Below are 14,639 nucleotides of genomic sequence, written 5' to 3'. Positions count from 1 at the left end.
GCTGGGCTGGGCCGGGCCGGGCCGGGCCGGGCGGGTCCGCGCCGCCGCCGCGCTCCCTCCTTGCGCGCCCTGCGGTGCGTGTGCGAGCCCGCGCGGGTGTCCGTGTCCGCGTCCGCGTCCGCGTCCGCGTCCGTGTCCGCGTCCGTGTCCCTGCGTGCCGCCGCGGACCGGCCTGCCGGGGCGGGGGCAGGGCTGGCGGAGGGGCCACGGCCGCAGCGGCTCCGGTGAGGCGTGACTGAGGGCTGGGAGCGGCGGGGGGGGGGCGGGCAAGGGGAATAAGGCGATACCGGCCGCTGGGACGGCGTTAGGGAAATGTGACAGGCGGGGTGTTGTTGCAGGGCGAGCGTCGTGGCACGGCGATGCGCTCGGGGAGAGTCGCGCCGGCTGCAAAAGCAACGGCAGGGAAAGCACCGCCAGACCTTCTGCTCCTTCGAGCGCTGGGTAGACGGGTCTTCTGCTAAAATCGCTGCCAGGGCTGTTCGACAGCGGTTCAGCTCGTTTACGACCCGACACTGAAGTCTGTGGCACAACTTCACCCACCGAACAGCAGCGGAGCATAGCAACTATACACCTGCGTATCTGTATGTAAATGGTATATAAACATAAATATCATAGCAATGTTGTCTGCAAAACAATCTTGGCATTAACATACAGAAAAGAGTACTCGGCTTCCTCCTGGCACCTTCATAAAAGCAGCAAGCAACCAACTGCAAAGCACCGAAGAACAAGATCAGTATCTCGTGGACACCCCTCCCCACGGGAGCCTAGCCGCCCATCTAATAAAGCCAAATACTCCCAAGCCACACTAAAAAGAAAACCCCTGTGCCACCAGTTCATTAGATGCTGGCAAGAGTTAAGCAAAACAACACTCTAGTTTGTCAAGAATAACAGGTTCGAAGACCACATCAGAATAGTGAAATTAAAACATTAGAGCAGAGTCTTATCAATTTCAGAATGGGCAACTATCAACGAAGAAACAGCGCAATCTGTGATGTTCAGTGAGGAGCCAGCATGCAAACTAAACAACGGGAGAAACTGAATCACACTCCTCCACTCTGCGCTACCACACGCTATACATCTCCATACTAGCAAGAAGCCTACACGTTTTTTCAATCAAAAAAACCCGATTACCAAAATCTTTGTATCTAAGAGAGGTGGCGAAGATTGCATCACAGTGTGTCCACAGAGCAGAAATGGATGCTAGTAACAGATGTATCATACATTTCCACTGCCGTTTGACAGTGCAGCCTAGCCAGCGTATCGGCTCTATCAGACCAACCCACTGGCAGTGCTTTTATGCCGCTCACCTTCCCCATCACGCCAACTGAGTAGGGAGCGCATATGTGTAAGAAAGCATGGAAGCAGCAGCAGAATGGACAGCACACGCGTGCCTTCTCATCGGGTGATATATGCACAAAAAATGAATCGGCACATCTGGCTGTTTGTCTGAATTTGTGTTCATGCTCACACGCAGCAATGACTTTTAGTCGTATCCAGCTCTACTTGCCATGGATTACCCCAGTGTCCCCCACACTTTAATTCAATCATTCTCTTTATGTCATTCTGTTTTCTTGCCTGTTGCAAATGTTTCTGAATCCTGCAGCAGGAATTAAATAAATCTCAAGTTGTTCTTCTCCCTCCACACTCCTATGGCATTATCCTTAGTTGGTGATCTGATACCCACTTCAAAAACAGTTCCTTTCCCTGTCTTCTCTTCTGAAATGAGTAGAATTTTCCACTTGCAAACAACTCAAGTTTTCCTTCTTGTCCAAAAGAGCCAAGGTTTTTCTCAGTCAATGTAGTATGACAGCATTTTGTATTTTTAATTGAGTAATTTCCTATGCACTTCCTCAGTGAGTTTCTGACTAGCACTATCAAGGGTTCTCCTGTGTCATACTTAATAGATGGCTTTAAAAAGAAGGTTCAGGAACATGCAGAAATTAGCTTTTTAATGAAGAACTTCCTTTCTTTATACTGCTAGGAAATAGGAAGGGAAAGGCATTTGTAACTTGGGTTTCTATAGAACACAAAGAGTTTATTCCATTCACTGTGTAAAGTCTCTAAGGCAGAGAAGTTCAACAGACATGTTGGTCAGAGAATGCTAAAATGGATCAGATACAGCACTCATTAAAAAGAGCTTTTTCGCTGGGTTTCCAGAGGAATTGAGGCTGATAAGAGTTTTATTTTCCTGTCTGTCCATCAAGTCCCCTCCAAGAATTTTCAGATTTGGATATGGAGAATTTCAATTCAAGCTGAACAAAAGGTGTAATTCAGAAAAAGTTCCACATCCTTACAAGTTTTGTAGCAATTAGCACTTAAGAAGAGAAATTAAAATGAAGGAGAAAAGCTCCAGTGGGAACTCAACAGTTACCAGTTCTGAAGGGCACGTCTTCATCAGCCGCAAGTACCAGTCAGGCAATCTGCATGTGTGCAGCTGAATCAGCTCCTGTAGTTGCTGTCTCAGATCCTGCCAATATCTAGGAAATGTGGAAGGAAGCTGAAGAGGGTGGAAAAGGGAGGTACAGAGAAGAAGTGAGAGACCATGATTTCTGTTTTACAGATGAAGGCCTCAGATACTTGGATAAGAGATGTTGAGACAGAGAAGATGGACAAGCCAATCCAAGAGTCCACTGCTGCTTCTGCAGTGGGTGGTCACATACTCTCCTATGCGCTCCCTCTTCTCTTACTCCAACCCATCTGCTCCTGCTTCCCTCACTGCAGCACCGTTACCACTCGTTTGATCCTCAGGGAACTGCTTTAGCTTAATAATTAGCTAAGAATTGCTCACTTTCTTGCACTGGGCTAGTTTTCTGCCAGGTAAGGATACGGAAGGATACAGAAAGCAAGCAAAGGCTCAGATAAACACTGGAGCTGACAGAAGGCAAATGCAGAACTGCACAGCCAGGAGGGGGTGAGGAGGAACCATCAGAGGGAAAAGAGATGATCCTTTTGAGCAGCAGCAAGCTGTTGAGCTGTTTGATTGACTGAGCCATTTCCTGACTACTTTAGAAGTCCATTAAGGAGCAGTGATTGACATTGTTTTATTTCAGGCATCTACCTGAGGCTTCTGAATTAGTCAGCTGGGAAGCAGGATCCTACCTCCTACATTCTCTTATTAACTGTACAGACAGCCTAGGCTTCTAACTCAAGTTAGACAGCGTAAAAAGATCCACTAAGGTCAACATTTTTTAAAGGTTTTCGGGCTTTAAGAGATGCAAACAGGCACCTCGGGATTTTTTAGAGGTGCCCAAACAGATTAATATATTTTAACAAACAATAGGTGTTTTCAAATCCCCTATTAGTATTTTCAGATGCCTAAATGCCCCTGAGGAGCTAAGTATGTTGTCCAAGGTCACAGAGAAAACGTATGTCAGAGCAAAGAACAGAACCTGCATCTTTGCAGAAAAGTATCCTAAATATTGGACTATATTCTCTGTGCAGCATGCCTTGCTGTCACTTAGCCACTGTGTGAATATATAAAAGAAAATTCATTTTTCCTTCCATTAAGTAAACTGGATTTAGACAAACAGAAAACTCTCAAAGAATGATAATGTCCAGCTAACCTGAAAGTTTGAAATGTGAAAACGGTAATTGTTACTGAACTCTTACCTTGCCCCACTCATGATCTGCACAGCAACATGGGTGAGAATCTCTCCCTTTGCTTTTCAGTAGCTTTTGGACCAAGACTCAGACACCTAACATCGGACACTGTACCATCTTTGTAATATACTGTATATGTGCAATACATCACTGCAAGTTTTGTGCTTTGGCTTTCCAACAATTTGCTGGTACCAGTTCCTACAGTCCATGCCCTTCTCCCTACCCTCTCCCCACCCCCTCAAAAAGAAATAAACTATTGATATTTTTAGCATCAATTCTAGGGAAAATGAGGTTTATATCGTTTGTCCCTCATCACTTTTGAACCAGTTTGTCACCTACGAAAGTAGGATAGTAGTTTTAAAAATAATTAAGATTCTATCAGGTCTACGTAAATCTTTTTTTTTGTTTTCATGAAAATCAGGGGAGAATGATGGATGAAAAAGCAGGTAGAAGTCAGCATTACATCTTTGCCTGATGCAGATAACTCATCAGTCAGAACATACCCATCTTTGCACAACGCAGTATGTATCCTCTTGAAATTAGATCATTGTGACAAAAGTTAGGGGTTTTTTGGAACAAAAGACAAATTCTTACAGAAGTAGGCTTCAAAGAACAACTTCTGTGGGCAAGGCAAATGGCAAGGATGGCCAGGACTGGCCTGGACAATCTATTTAACTTACTTCTCTGAACTGATACTGGGATGCTGAAGAATGATGGAAACTACAGGATGTTTCTACAAGTTTTTACCACGTGTTCCACCATAACTCCACTGGCTCCTTTCTTAGGGAAATCAGACCTATAGCAGTCATACTAGAAAGGAACAAAATCAACAGCATTACTAAGTCTTATGATTTAATCAGAATTTTAATAAGCTCACAATAAATACTTCTCTGTGCCATGAATGACATGAAAGCAAGACAGATCTCTCACTTTCAATATAAGACTCTTACTAGAATCTGCAATTAGTCAGTAATGGACAGCATATTCACATAAATACATGGCCTTTCACTGATTTCAGTGAGCTTCAAGGGCAGCTCCCACTAATGTTTTTTGAGAAAAGATCCCATGTATATCTTTCAAAGGAGAATTGAGCTCCAAATTACTCACAGCAAATATTAGTAGAAATGCTTTACTGAAGATTTTTCCCCCAAATACCCCACATATACAAAGAGACTTAACCTTCAAACAAAAAAAAAAGAAAAAAAAAAAATCAAAAAGTTAGAAAGTTCCCCTGAGTGAGACAAATCCTGAAGTCATCTTCCTTATTTTTTTCATTGCGTGAACCAGTTTTCTTAATCCTCTGCATGTTATTCAACCCTCCATACTGTCCATGGTATATACACTTTTATGGGAAAAAATAAAACATTGAACCTACGTTATCCTAAGTCAGTACTGACTACTGGACTCAAGAACCCAAACATTTTTACACGGATTATGTAAGATCATGCTATCACATAAATGCTATAGGTTTTATAGAACCAAGAAATATTGGCAATCCTGGCAGCTAAGGAAAAGCCCCCAAATAAGCTTGTTAATAGGCAGTCTATATTGTTCTTGCATCAAAATGGCTAACCTATCTGTGGGAAATTAGGACACAAGGGTCAAAATGACAAATTAATTTCTGTGAGTCAGATTTGGAAAGATCAGCAAAATGTTGGCCAGCATTTACTGCTGAAGAACTTCAGCATCACCCCTATGTGTGTATCCGTAGCAGGAAGATCCCAACAAAGAGCTCAGAGTCAGAAACTTAATCAGGTTTTGCATCAGGTTCTCACAAGCTCGCATATGAAGTATGTACCATGAATAAGAGCTGTGAATCTCGACTCCAAAATCTTTCTTTCTTCTAGTTTTGTATTCAGTGCATGCCTTCAGGAGATAGAGACAATCCCACAAACTGCCTTTGTTGTTAATTATAAACCAGAGTTTTTAGATCTGCATCAAGTAAGGCCATTACCTCACTGTGTGCCCTACTTTACCCTTTACCCTAAAGAATTTGCTGTGGCCAAACTGCATTAAATTATGCAATCAGAGTTGGTTAAATGTACAAGCATTTTTACACAGAGTAACTTTTACATCATGCTATCAATGTAAAACATGACAGATACTTCCTTGGTTCAAGTTCACATTAGCAAAGGTGTTTATGGATAACATGGCAAGAATAGCAAAGAATATTCTAAATAAAACGGAGTCAAAATCTCTCAGCACTCCGATACATGGAGAAAGTTTTAGGAATCAGAAGCAAAAATTCACCTGTAGTTGCAATTACAATCAGCCAGACTCTCAGAAGCGTATACATTCTGCTGTGAACAGCCGTGCTTATGTGGGCTAGAAAGTTTGGGGCCAAAGAAATTAGTTATCTAAATCAATGTGAAAGCACATCAGTGAGTAATTTGACATTTGATCATAAGAGATACTTAGGTTTCTCCCCGTACTCCTGGAATTCACACATTGTTGAGGCTGTCTTAATTGCTCAAATGCTATTTTCTTTATACGTATTTTCTCTTCCAAACACTGTATTGCACGGCCCTCTGGCTGAGAAGTATACAAGTGGACAGGCCTCCCTTCAGCGCATATCAAGATCATTCCTTAATTAGCTGGTGGACACAGTTTGATTTGAGAGACACAAAGTACTGGCTCTTTTTCAGGAACTGAATGCCTTGATCCTTAATCATACTAAGTCAAGATAGCAACCCCTCGTCCAAAACCTGGCAGTGATCAGTTTTAGAGCGAAGGCACATGCCTGCGTGTAGGCACATCCTCTTGGACAAAGTCTCCTTGAAATTGTGATGGCTGTTTCACAAGGACTCAGGACACCGTTGGGAAAGAACATGGGCCAACCAGCCAAAGGCGCAGTCTTACAGTCACAGTAACAGTAATGCGAATCTTGAAAGGTTGCTGACGAGATTTGCAAAAAAAAGAAAAACATTTTCATGCTGGTTTTGGCTGGGATAGAGTTAATTTCTTCATAGTAGTTGGTATGGGGCTACGTTTTGGATTTGTGCTGAAAACAGTGTTGGCAAGACAGGGATGTTTTTATTATTGCTGAGCAGTGCTTACCCAGAGCCAAGGCCTTTTCTGCTTCTCACCCCACCAGCGAGGAGGCTGGGGGGGCACAAGAAGTTGGGAGGGGACACAGCTGGGACAGCTGACCCCAACTGACCCAAGGGATATCCCAGACCATACGATGTCATGCTCAGCATATGCAGCTGGGGGAAGAAGAAGGAAGGGGGGGACACGTTCGGAGTGATGGCGTTTGTCCTCCCAAGTAACCGTTAGGCGCGATGGAGCCCTGCTTTCCTGGAGATGGCTGAACACCCGCCTGCCGATGGGAAGTGGTGAATGGATTCCTTGGTTTGCTTTGCTTGCATGCACAGCTTTTGCTTTACCTATTAAACTGTCTTTATCTCAACCCATGAGTTTTCTCACTTTTACCCTTCTGATTCTCTCCCACATCCCACTGTAAGGGAGTGAGCAAGCAGCTGCGTGGGGCTTGGTTGCTGGCTGGGGTTAAACCGCGACACTTTTCTTCTCCTGTTAGTCTTGCCCAGTACATTCAGGTACACATATTCTGGATATTTTCTTTCTTTTGCCTGTTGACATCTACCAATAAACTTATGTATTGTACATGCGAGATATTTAAAGCTCAGGTCTAGCTGAGTTTTCTCCTGCAATTTTTTTCTTTCAATAAGTTTAAAAAAAAAAAAACCACAGAAGGTTTAGTTTAGTCACATGATTATTTTTTTTGGTCCACTTCTGAATCTGTTTGAGTTTAGGGCTGATGCTAATTCTCCACAACATTTAGTTGTTTATTCCACGGTAAATCGCACTGATAGATGCCAGCAGATGACTGAATTCTCCAGTTAAGCACATTGCTGGAGTAAAACACGAGGTCAGGCTGCCCTCTGCGGGCTATGATCTAGCACTGGGATGAATTGTTTTGCAACAGCTCATGGAAACCGATTAATGTTAGTACAAGATTTCTATGTCTGAATACAGAATTTCAACGTATGCTGTACATGTAATGCCAAATATAACAATTGGCTTTCTGCTGCCTGGTTGTTACTGCTAGAGAGGAAGAAGGAAATGCAGACTGCACGTCTGATGCAGCAATCAAGCACCCCAGGTACGAATAACAGCTCAATATGACACCACCTGGGAATTCCTGGGAGACCCAGAGGTGGGGGATAACAACTTCTGAACATAAATGGGTGGAAATACTTCACTTGGCACATGAGCTGCCAGGCAGGAATCAAAGACAGTGCATTACAGCACCACTCCAAGATCTAGTCAGGAACAGGTTCTATTATATTAGGCATGTTACAAACACAGGTCTGCTTACTTCAGCATTTTACAACTGAATGTCAAACTAGTCCAAAACAGCCTGCGGCAAAAGAACAGGGACGAGCAATAGAAACATTTCTAGATGACCCTGGGTCTACTACAGACTTCATTTTCTTTGCTTGTTGTCAGTAGTGCCTCCAGGTCAGTTCCTTAAAGGCTTCATCCAAGTGCAGACACTCGTTCCTGCAGGGCTGATGACTCAGAAAGAATTATGAAGGATCAAGTTGTACATACTTTTTCTGGAAATGCAGTTTGGCTCAGAGTACAGCTTCTGAGCATGGGAAGTGTTCAGATGACTCCCACTACCCTCACCTACAGGCAAGATAATGCAATGGTGATGTACATGGTCACTCTCACCTCTTTGGGAACCACACAAGAATTCAGTTAGTTGTCAAGAAGGGCCAGTCTTTGAATACAAGACCCTTCCTAAATTCATTGGGGTTTAGTTGTTGCAAAGATGCAAGTATCATGTGGGATGTGATAGCCACAGGGCTAAGTCAATGTCTTCATAAACTCAAACCAGTCCTGTAGCTTCAAATAACATCATTTGAGAACCAAGTGGGACAAGGGAACTGCTAAGATGATGGGCTGTCATGTGTAGCAACCAAAGCTTTTACAAGCCAAGTATCACACAGCAGTTAAGCCCAGAGGTAACATTACTAGTTGGTATACTAATTCGTTCTACACAGGATACATAGGGTTATTTTCCCCCCCCAAATTAGCTATGAGGGATTCTCTCTGAATCTTGCTGCTGTGTGTCCCACAGATTAAACCAGGTCACCTGGGCCCTCTGCTGGTAAGAGCAGCTTCCTACCAAGAAGCCGTGAACGGAACTCAGAGGAGTTACTGGCTGCCTTCTAAGTCTAACAAAATATTGAAGAACATCACTGGACTTTTGTCATATAACTCTATGGATAGTGAACACTGGAGAGCGTTGTGACACTAGTATTTGGGCCTTTCTAGATAATTGTGCTATCAATAATTTAAAATTAATCGTGAAGCCACTACCGAGTACCTCACATCATAAATATTTGGAGACACTTGCTTCAAAATTAAGACATTTTACAATGCCAAAATTTAGTATCAGACTCCATGAAAGATTTCAATTATGCCTCAGGACAAAGATATCTGAATTGAAACCCCAACAAAAACCTACTTTTAATTGTAGACTAATGCAAAACAGATCTGCTGAAAGTTTCTATACTTGCATAGTAGTATTGCCTGAACTATTCTGCATAACTCATATTGACTATCGAGATCAGCTTTTGCTTATGATTAAACAGATTATCTGATGACATTTTAGGGATTAACAGATTATAGCCCTAAATCCAAAGATGTAAGTAACAATGAAATCTTATTATGCATTAGAAAACAAACAACACAGTCAGAGCCAATCTGAAAATTACTTGGAAATCTCTTAGTGGGGTCCAGGCTAAGCACCTAAATTCTCCCCAGAAATACATGCAGATTCTGGTTGCTAGACTTCCCTCTCTGCAAGTAAACAGACAAATGATTGAGGGAACCAATTTATAGCAGATGGACCACTCAATTATTTTTTCCCAGTATTTTGGGGCAAAATCCAGTTTTATGTCTATTCATACCACACTCAGACTCTTGCAGTCATTACAGTTGCAATATAGCATAAACCCAGAAGTTTATCCTTAATCTCTTTGGTCCAGCTTCCACTACCACAAGAACAAGTAAACTTGTGGTCCTGCTAACCTGCAGACTTCAGTGAAATTGGCCAAGCTCTAACTGATCATATTTGAGAGTATTTTATCTGGTTTCAATAATTTATTACATGTTAACAATTGCAGATACTGTATGGCTGAACATTCATGTACTTACTCATAGAGGAAAGCCTGGATTATAACACTTCCAGTGGAATAGAAACATTTGAGGAAAGAATGATGTGTTTGGAAAATAAATGTCTCATTTCACTGACAACATGTACTTCTGACCTCCTTGTGGTCTCCTTTACAACCCATTATATAAGCTAAAGCAGGGTAGTACAGACAGTGCAACTGAGGTAGGTACATAAGGAATAATAGCCTACTGGCCATGCATATTTGTCCATCCAGTCCAGTATTGTGTCTTCCACAGTAGCAATGAGTGATGGAGTAAAAAGACACTTGCAGATGTGACAGGTAAGTAATTAGACAATAGGTTAATGACTAGGAAGTTTGTAACCCATCAGAAGACAAATGAATGTCTCTAGAGCAGGAGTAGACGTGCAGTCACGGAGCAGGATGCACAGACCAGGAAATGCCTGAAAATGGGATTATAAAGAAATACTGCATGAGCTGATTACATGGTGCTACTAGCGAATCAGCAAGAGGGAGGTATGGCACGCAGCTGAGAGTGCAGACAACCAGAAAATTCATGATGGAAAATGACAGCAAACAGAAGCACGTATGATACTACATATAAGACACTGATTAAACTTGGGAGAAGCATAGTTTGGACTTCAGTCACACTATGCTGTTTGGTATCCAATGCACAGAATGCTTGCTTTCTGTAATAAAGGCTGGAATCAGAAGATGATTTTAAACATCTCTTTAGCCCTCCTCAAAAGCAGAGATCATGCTGAGCTGCTAACACTTCATTCTTTATTTCATCCAAGTAGTCACTGAAAACATAGATGTCAATCTGGTTATTATAAACACAAAAAATTCCTGCGCAGAATATAAACAGATATTATGCATAGCTCTACTAGCATGTTTTCATCCTGGGGTACAAAAATGTACCTTCCAAATCCTCAACCTCTCTGAAGGAAAAGTCCAGACTGCAGGAAGTTCTTCTGTAATGTAGACAAATACATCCATTAGAGACTGGCCTGGTGCCATCAATCTAAATAGCAGAGACAGAGAGATTTTCAGAGAGAAAGGCTAGCACATTATCTCACTGTCTCACTCCATTTAAATTGATTTAATCTAGACAATTTAATTTGGAAGAAGGAGAAAAGTTAGTTCCCAAAAGCCCTATCAATTAAAATAGCCTCACTTTCAAGCTGTGTCTTAACTCACATTCAAGCAAAACACTAACTCACTGCATGTGTCACCCAAAAAAAGAACTACCTTGCCAAAGAACTACAAACCCCAAAACGAGCAGAGCTCTGCTCTCAAGAGTATTAAAATAAGTAGTAATACTCGTGGTTTTTCAGGGGAAACATCAAGCATGAGCAGGTGAAGATGTATTGTTGCATATGACATGACATTGGTAGCCTGTACGTAACTGAGTCATCTCCAGTTGAATCATCTCCAATGAGAACAAGAAGTATCTAAACAGAATGTAACCTCAGCTGAGCTCTTTTGCACTGACATTGGTGAAATAATTTTTCCGTTAGTTTCCAGTGACTTGCATTACTGCTGGTCTGCCAGTACTTTATCTAATATTCCCAGCAGTGAGAAATAACTCCATATACTTGAGAAGTCTGAGACCACTTTAGAAGAACATAAACCCCCCCTATCTACAGTGTGCAACATGTATATGCACCACAGACTGGATTCTGCAGTATGGCTACAAATTCAAGCTCAATTTATTGGTAAGTAAAAGCAGGTTTATTTGCAGAGACTCAATTTGTTTGACAGGCTTAGGGATAATCACATAATTGTGATATTTTCTTTGTTTCCTTTACTGCAAGGCATTTCATATTAAGGAGTCCTAATAAGAAGTCACTTTTGCAACCAAAATCTGAATTCCAACCACAATGAAATGTTCTGTTTAAAAAAAATGTTTTTCTATACATCAGGCACTCTTAGAATAATGAGGCCCTCAAGCATTAGGAAAGCTTTACCTAACCATCTGTGAAGAGGTGACTTATGATTTCATAAATTGTGAAGTACGCTTAGGAATACTCTCACTGTTATAAAACTGTCTCCTTTTATATCTTCATGATACCTTACTGTTTCTTTATTCATTCTGCTACTCAAGAGACGGGAAGGCCCACGCTCACCCAAAAGACATTTTTGCAAAAACAAATGGATTGCAAAGAGCATTTTAAATTACCATGTTCTCTTAGACACCTTAATCAAGCACGTGTGCCTTAAATCCACATTTTCTTCAGAAACGATGCAGGCTCCAAAATGGTATCTATGGTGAGAGAATGGGAAGGTCCCCATTAACACAGTGAACACCCTCACATTGATGGGAGAAAAGCTGTATCACTACTCAGCCCACCTGCTGACAACATGTTTGTATTCAAACCTACAACTTGTCATTTGTTTTTTCTTTTTTTCATGAAAGCAATACAAACCTGCAATACAAACCATATAAGCAGGCTGGATGCAGCTCCTGAACTGTAGTTATAATATAAAAATACTAATATAAATAAAAATAGATATAAGTATTTACATATAAAAATATACATGAGTATTAATAATAATCTGGATGTATTGCAAAACTATAGTAGACACCACTTAAATTCATCTGAAGAAGGGTTTGCCTCCTAGAGCACATTTTAAAAGTCTAATAGAACCTTTGATGTTAAATCATAGAAGATGGGCACCTTCCAAATGCAGCATCCATCCAGTTAATAATTACCTGAACGCAGAGATGGTACATGTGTTTCATCACATGACTACCCACATAGAAAACTTACATTTCTTAACATCTATAGAATATAACTTGACAAACCCACAATAAGCAGATTTTTGTAAAAACATAATTACCTCTTAAATGTCTGTTATTTGATACGTCTGGATTTTGAGAAGGAAATAGCTAGCTCTGCTCCTTAGCCACTTCAGCAAAGGTGTCCACATACAACTAGTATTTACTTCCATACAGTACTTGGACCGTGGCTTTCCATGCCTGCAAAGCATGGAGGTAGTAACAACCATCAGTTCAGCAGAATCATTAGTAAGACTTCACCACAAGATCAACAGTCATCGTCAGACTTCCCAGATGACACAATTTAAAACACAGCAGTTAAATAGTAGTTTTGTCCTGTCTTTTGATTCACCTCTCTCTGCCTGCTCCTAGCATATGAGGAAGTCGGTGTTCCTCTCCAAATATTACTGAGAAAGTTTTTCTCCATTTGGTACTACAGGTTCTCTTCCCTTTCCCATACTGGTCTGTCACCTTCCCAACATTTCACTCTGCTCCCCCGCTGCCAAATCAACCCTGTTCCCCAACTTCCATTTGCTCAGAGCCCCCACACTATCCCATGAACTGTAGCTGTGCCCAAAACATCTCACACCGCCCACCGGCTACACCTATAACCTCTGATCACCCCACCTTACCTCTGCTTTTCCTGTGGCAGGGGAAAACGGCAGGGATGACCTTTCTCTCTGAAGTATTTGGCTTGGAGGTGAAATAAAGCCCTCTTTGTCTCCTTCAAAGCTCTGGGGAAAAAAAACAGCAGTGAAACAGGCAAGACATGCACTGCGACAAGCCCTCTTGCGCTGTGGTACTCAACAAGCCTTGGAAGGACCGCAATCAGCCAGGCCCACGCCAAGAGCCCCACCGGCCTCTCGCCCAGCAGCAACAAGATGTGACCGACTTTTCTGAGCTCGCCACCCTTACGCTGCTTTGTGGAGAGCCGGGCACTTATTTCATTGTTTCCCCGAGGACCTCACAGTCCCTGCAGTCGGTGACAGATCCCAACCGTCCCAGCAGAAGACAGCAAGCCGGGCCTTCGGCCACCCTCGCCAGGCCGGCTCCTTACGCTCCATGCTGGCAGGCGCGGGTGGAGGCGGTCGTCTCCCGGCCCCCAGGAAGCAGAGCGGGACGGGTAGACCCGGAGACCTTTGTCGGAGGCTGACGGCAGGCCTCTGGGCACGGTGACAGCGGTGGTGGGCGCCCCTTTCCCCCTCACCTCCCTGCCCGGCGGTTGGCAGCTGGGGCGGAGGGCCGGCCCGGGGCACCCCGAGCTCGCTGCCCGCTCCCACCCCCGGCGCTGTCCCACACCGCCCGCACCCTGGGGGCCGGCAGAGGGTCCCTGCCCTGGGCAGGCCCGGCACTAAGCGGCCCTGTTCGATCGACAATGCCAGGGGCACGGTCCGCGGCACCCCCGCCCCGGCGGCAGGTCGGCGCTCTCGGCCGCCCCAGGCCCGCGGGACCCGGGCCAGACCGCCCCGGGCCAAGCGGACCGGACCGGACCGGACCGGGCCGGGCCGGGCCGGGCCTCCCCGCGGCGCGGCTGGCTGCGTGCGGGGGGTGGCGGCCCCTGCAGGCCGCGCCGGGGCGGACACCCGGCGCCTCGGCAGCCGGCGCCGCAGCCCGGCGGTGTCAGTGCCACGGTGTCCGCCCGGCAGCGAGAGGCAAAAGCCGGCGGCCGCCCGCCCGCCCGCCCGATCCCCGCGGCCAGGCTCCCGCATGCAGCCCTCACCCTGGAGCGGCGGCGGCGGATCGAGGAGCTCTCGCGGTCCTCCCGGCAGCGGCTGCTCCAGTCGCGGGACAGGATGTTCTCCAAGTTCACCTCCATCCTGCAGCACGCCGTGGAGGCGGTAAGGCCGCCGGCGGGCCCGGCCACGCCGCGCCGGGGATGCGAGCCGGGCCTAGGCGCCGAGCGGGCCCCGCGGGGAGGAGCGGCGCGGCGCGGCGCGGGGGGAGGCTCGGCCCGCTGCCTGAGCGCGACGACCCTTCCCCGCCGCCGACCCCCGGGGCCTGCTGCCGCGGCGGGGCTGGCGGCGAGGGGCCCCGGCCGAGCCGGCGTATCCGCCGGCAGCCGCCGCCGCCCCGCCGATCCCGGCTCGCCC

At 44.9% G+C, this 14,639-nt stretch overlaps 1 protein-coding gene across 2 annotated transcripts in view; it reads left to right on the top strand.

The window, feature by feature from the left end:
* Positions 1 to 14,278: 14,278 nt before the first annotated feature.
* The window catches only part of FHIP2A (FHF complex subunit HOOK interacting protein 2A), a 36,310-nt gene continuing 35,949 nt past the window's right edge, over positions 14,279 to 14,639 (top strand). For both annotated transcript variants that reach the window (XM_030030515.2, XM_030030514.1), the window contains exon 1: positions 14,279 to 14,387. In XM_030030515.2, the coding sequence (XP_029886375.1) occupies positions 14,343 to 14,387 (45 nt within the window). In that variant the 5' untranslated portion in view covers positions 14,279 to 14,342. The remainder of the gene's footprint in view (positions 14,388 to 14,639) is intronic.

This window comes from Aquila chrysaetos, chromosome 11, assembly GCF_900496995.4.
Source record: "Aquila chrysaetos chrysaetos chromosome 11, bAquChr1.4, whole genome shotgun sequence".
Lineage (NCBI taxonomy): Eukaryota > Metazoa > Chordata > Aves > Accipitriformes > Accipitridae > Aquila > Aquila chrysaetos.
The sequence above is the reverse complement of the archived record's forward strand: the minus strand, read 5'-3'. Positions and strand labels throughout refer to the sequence as shown.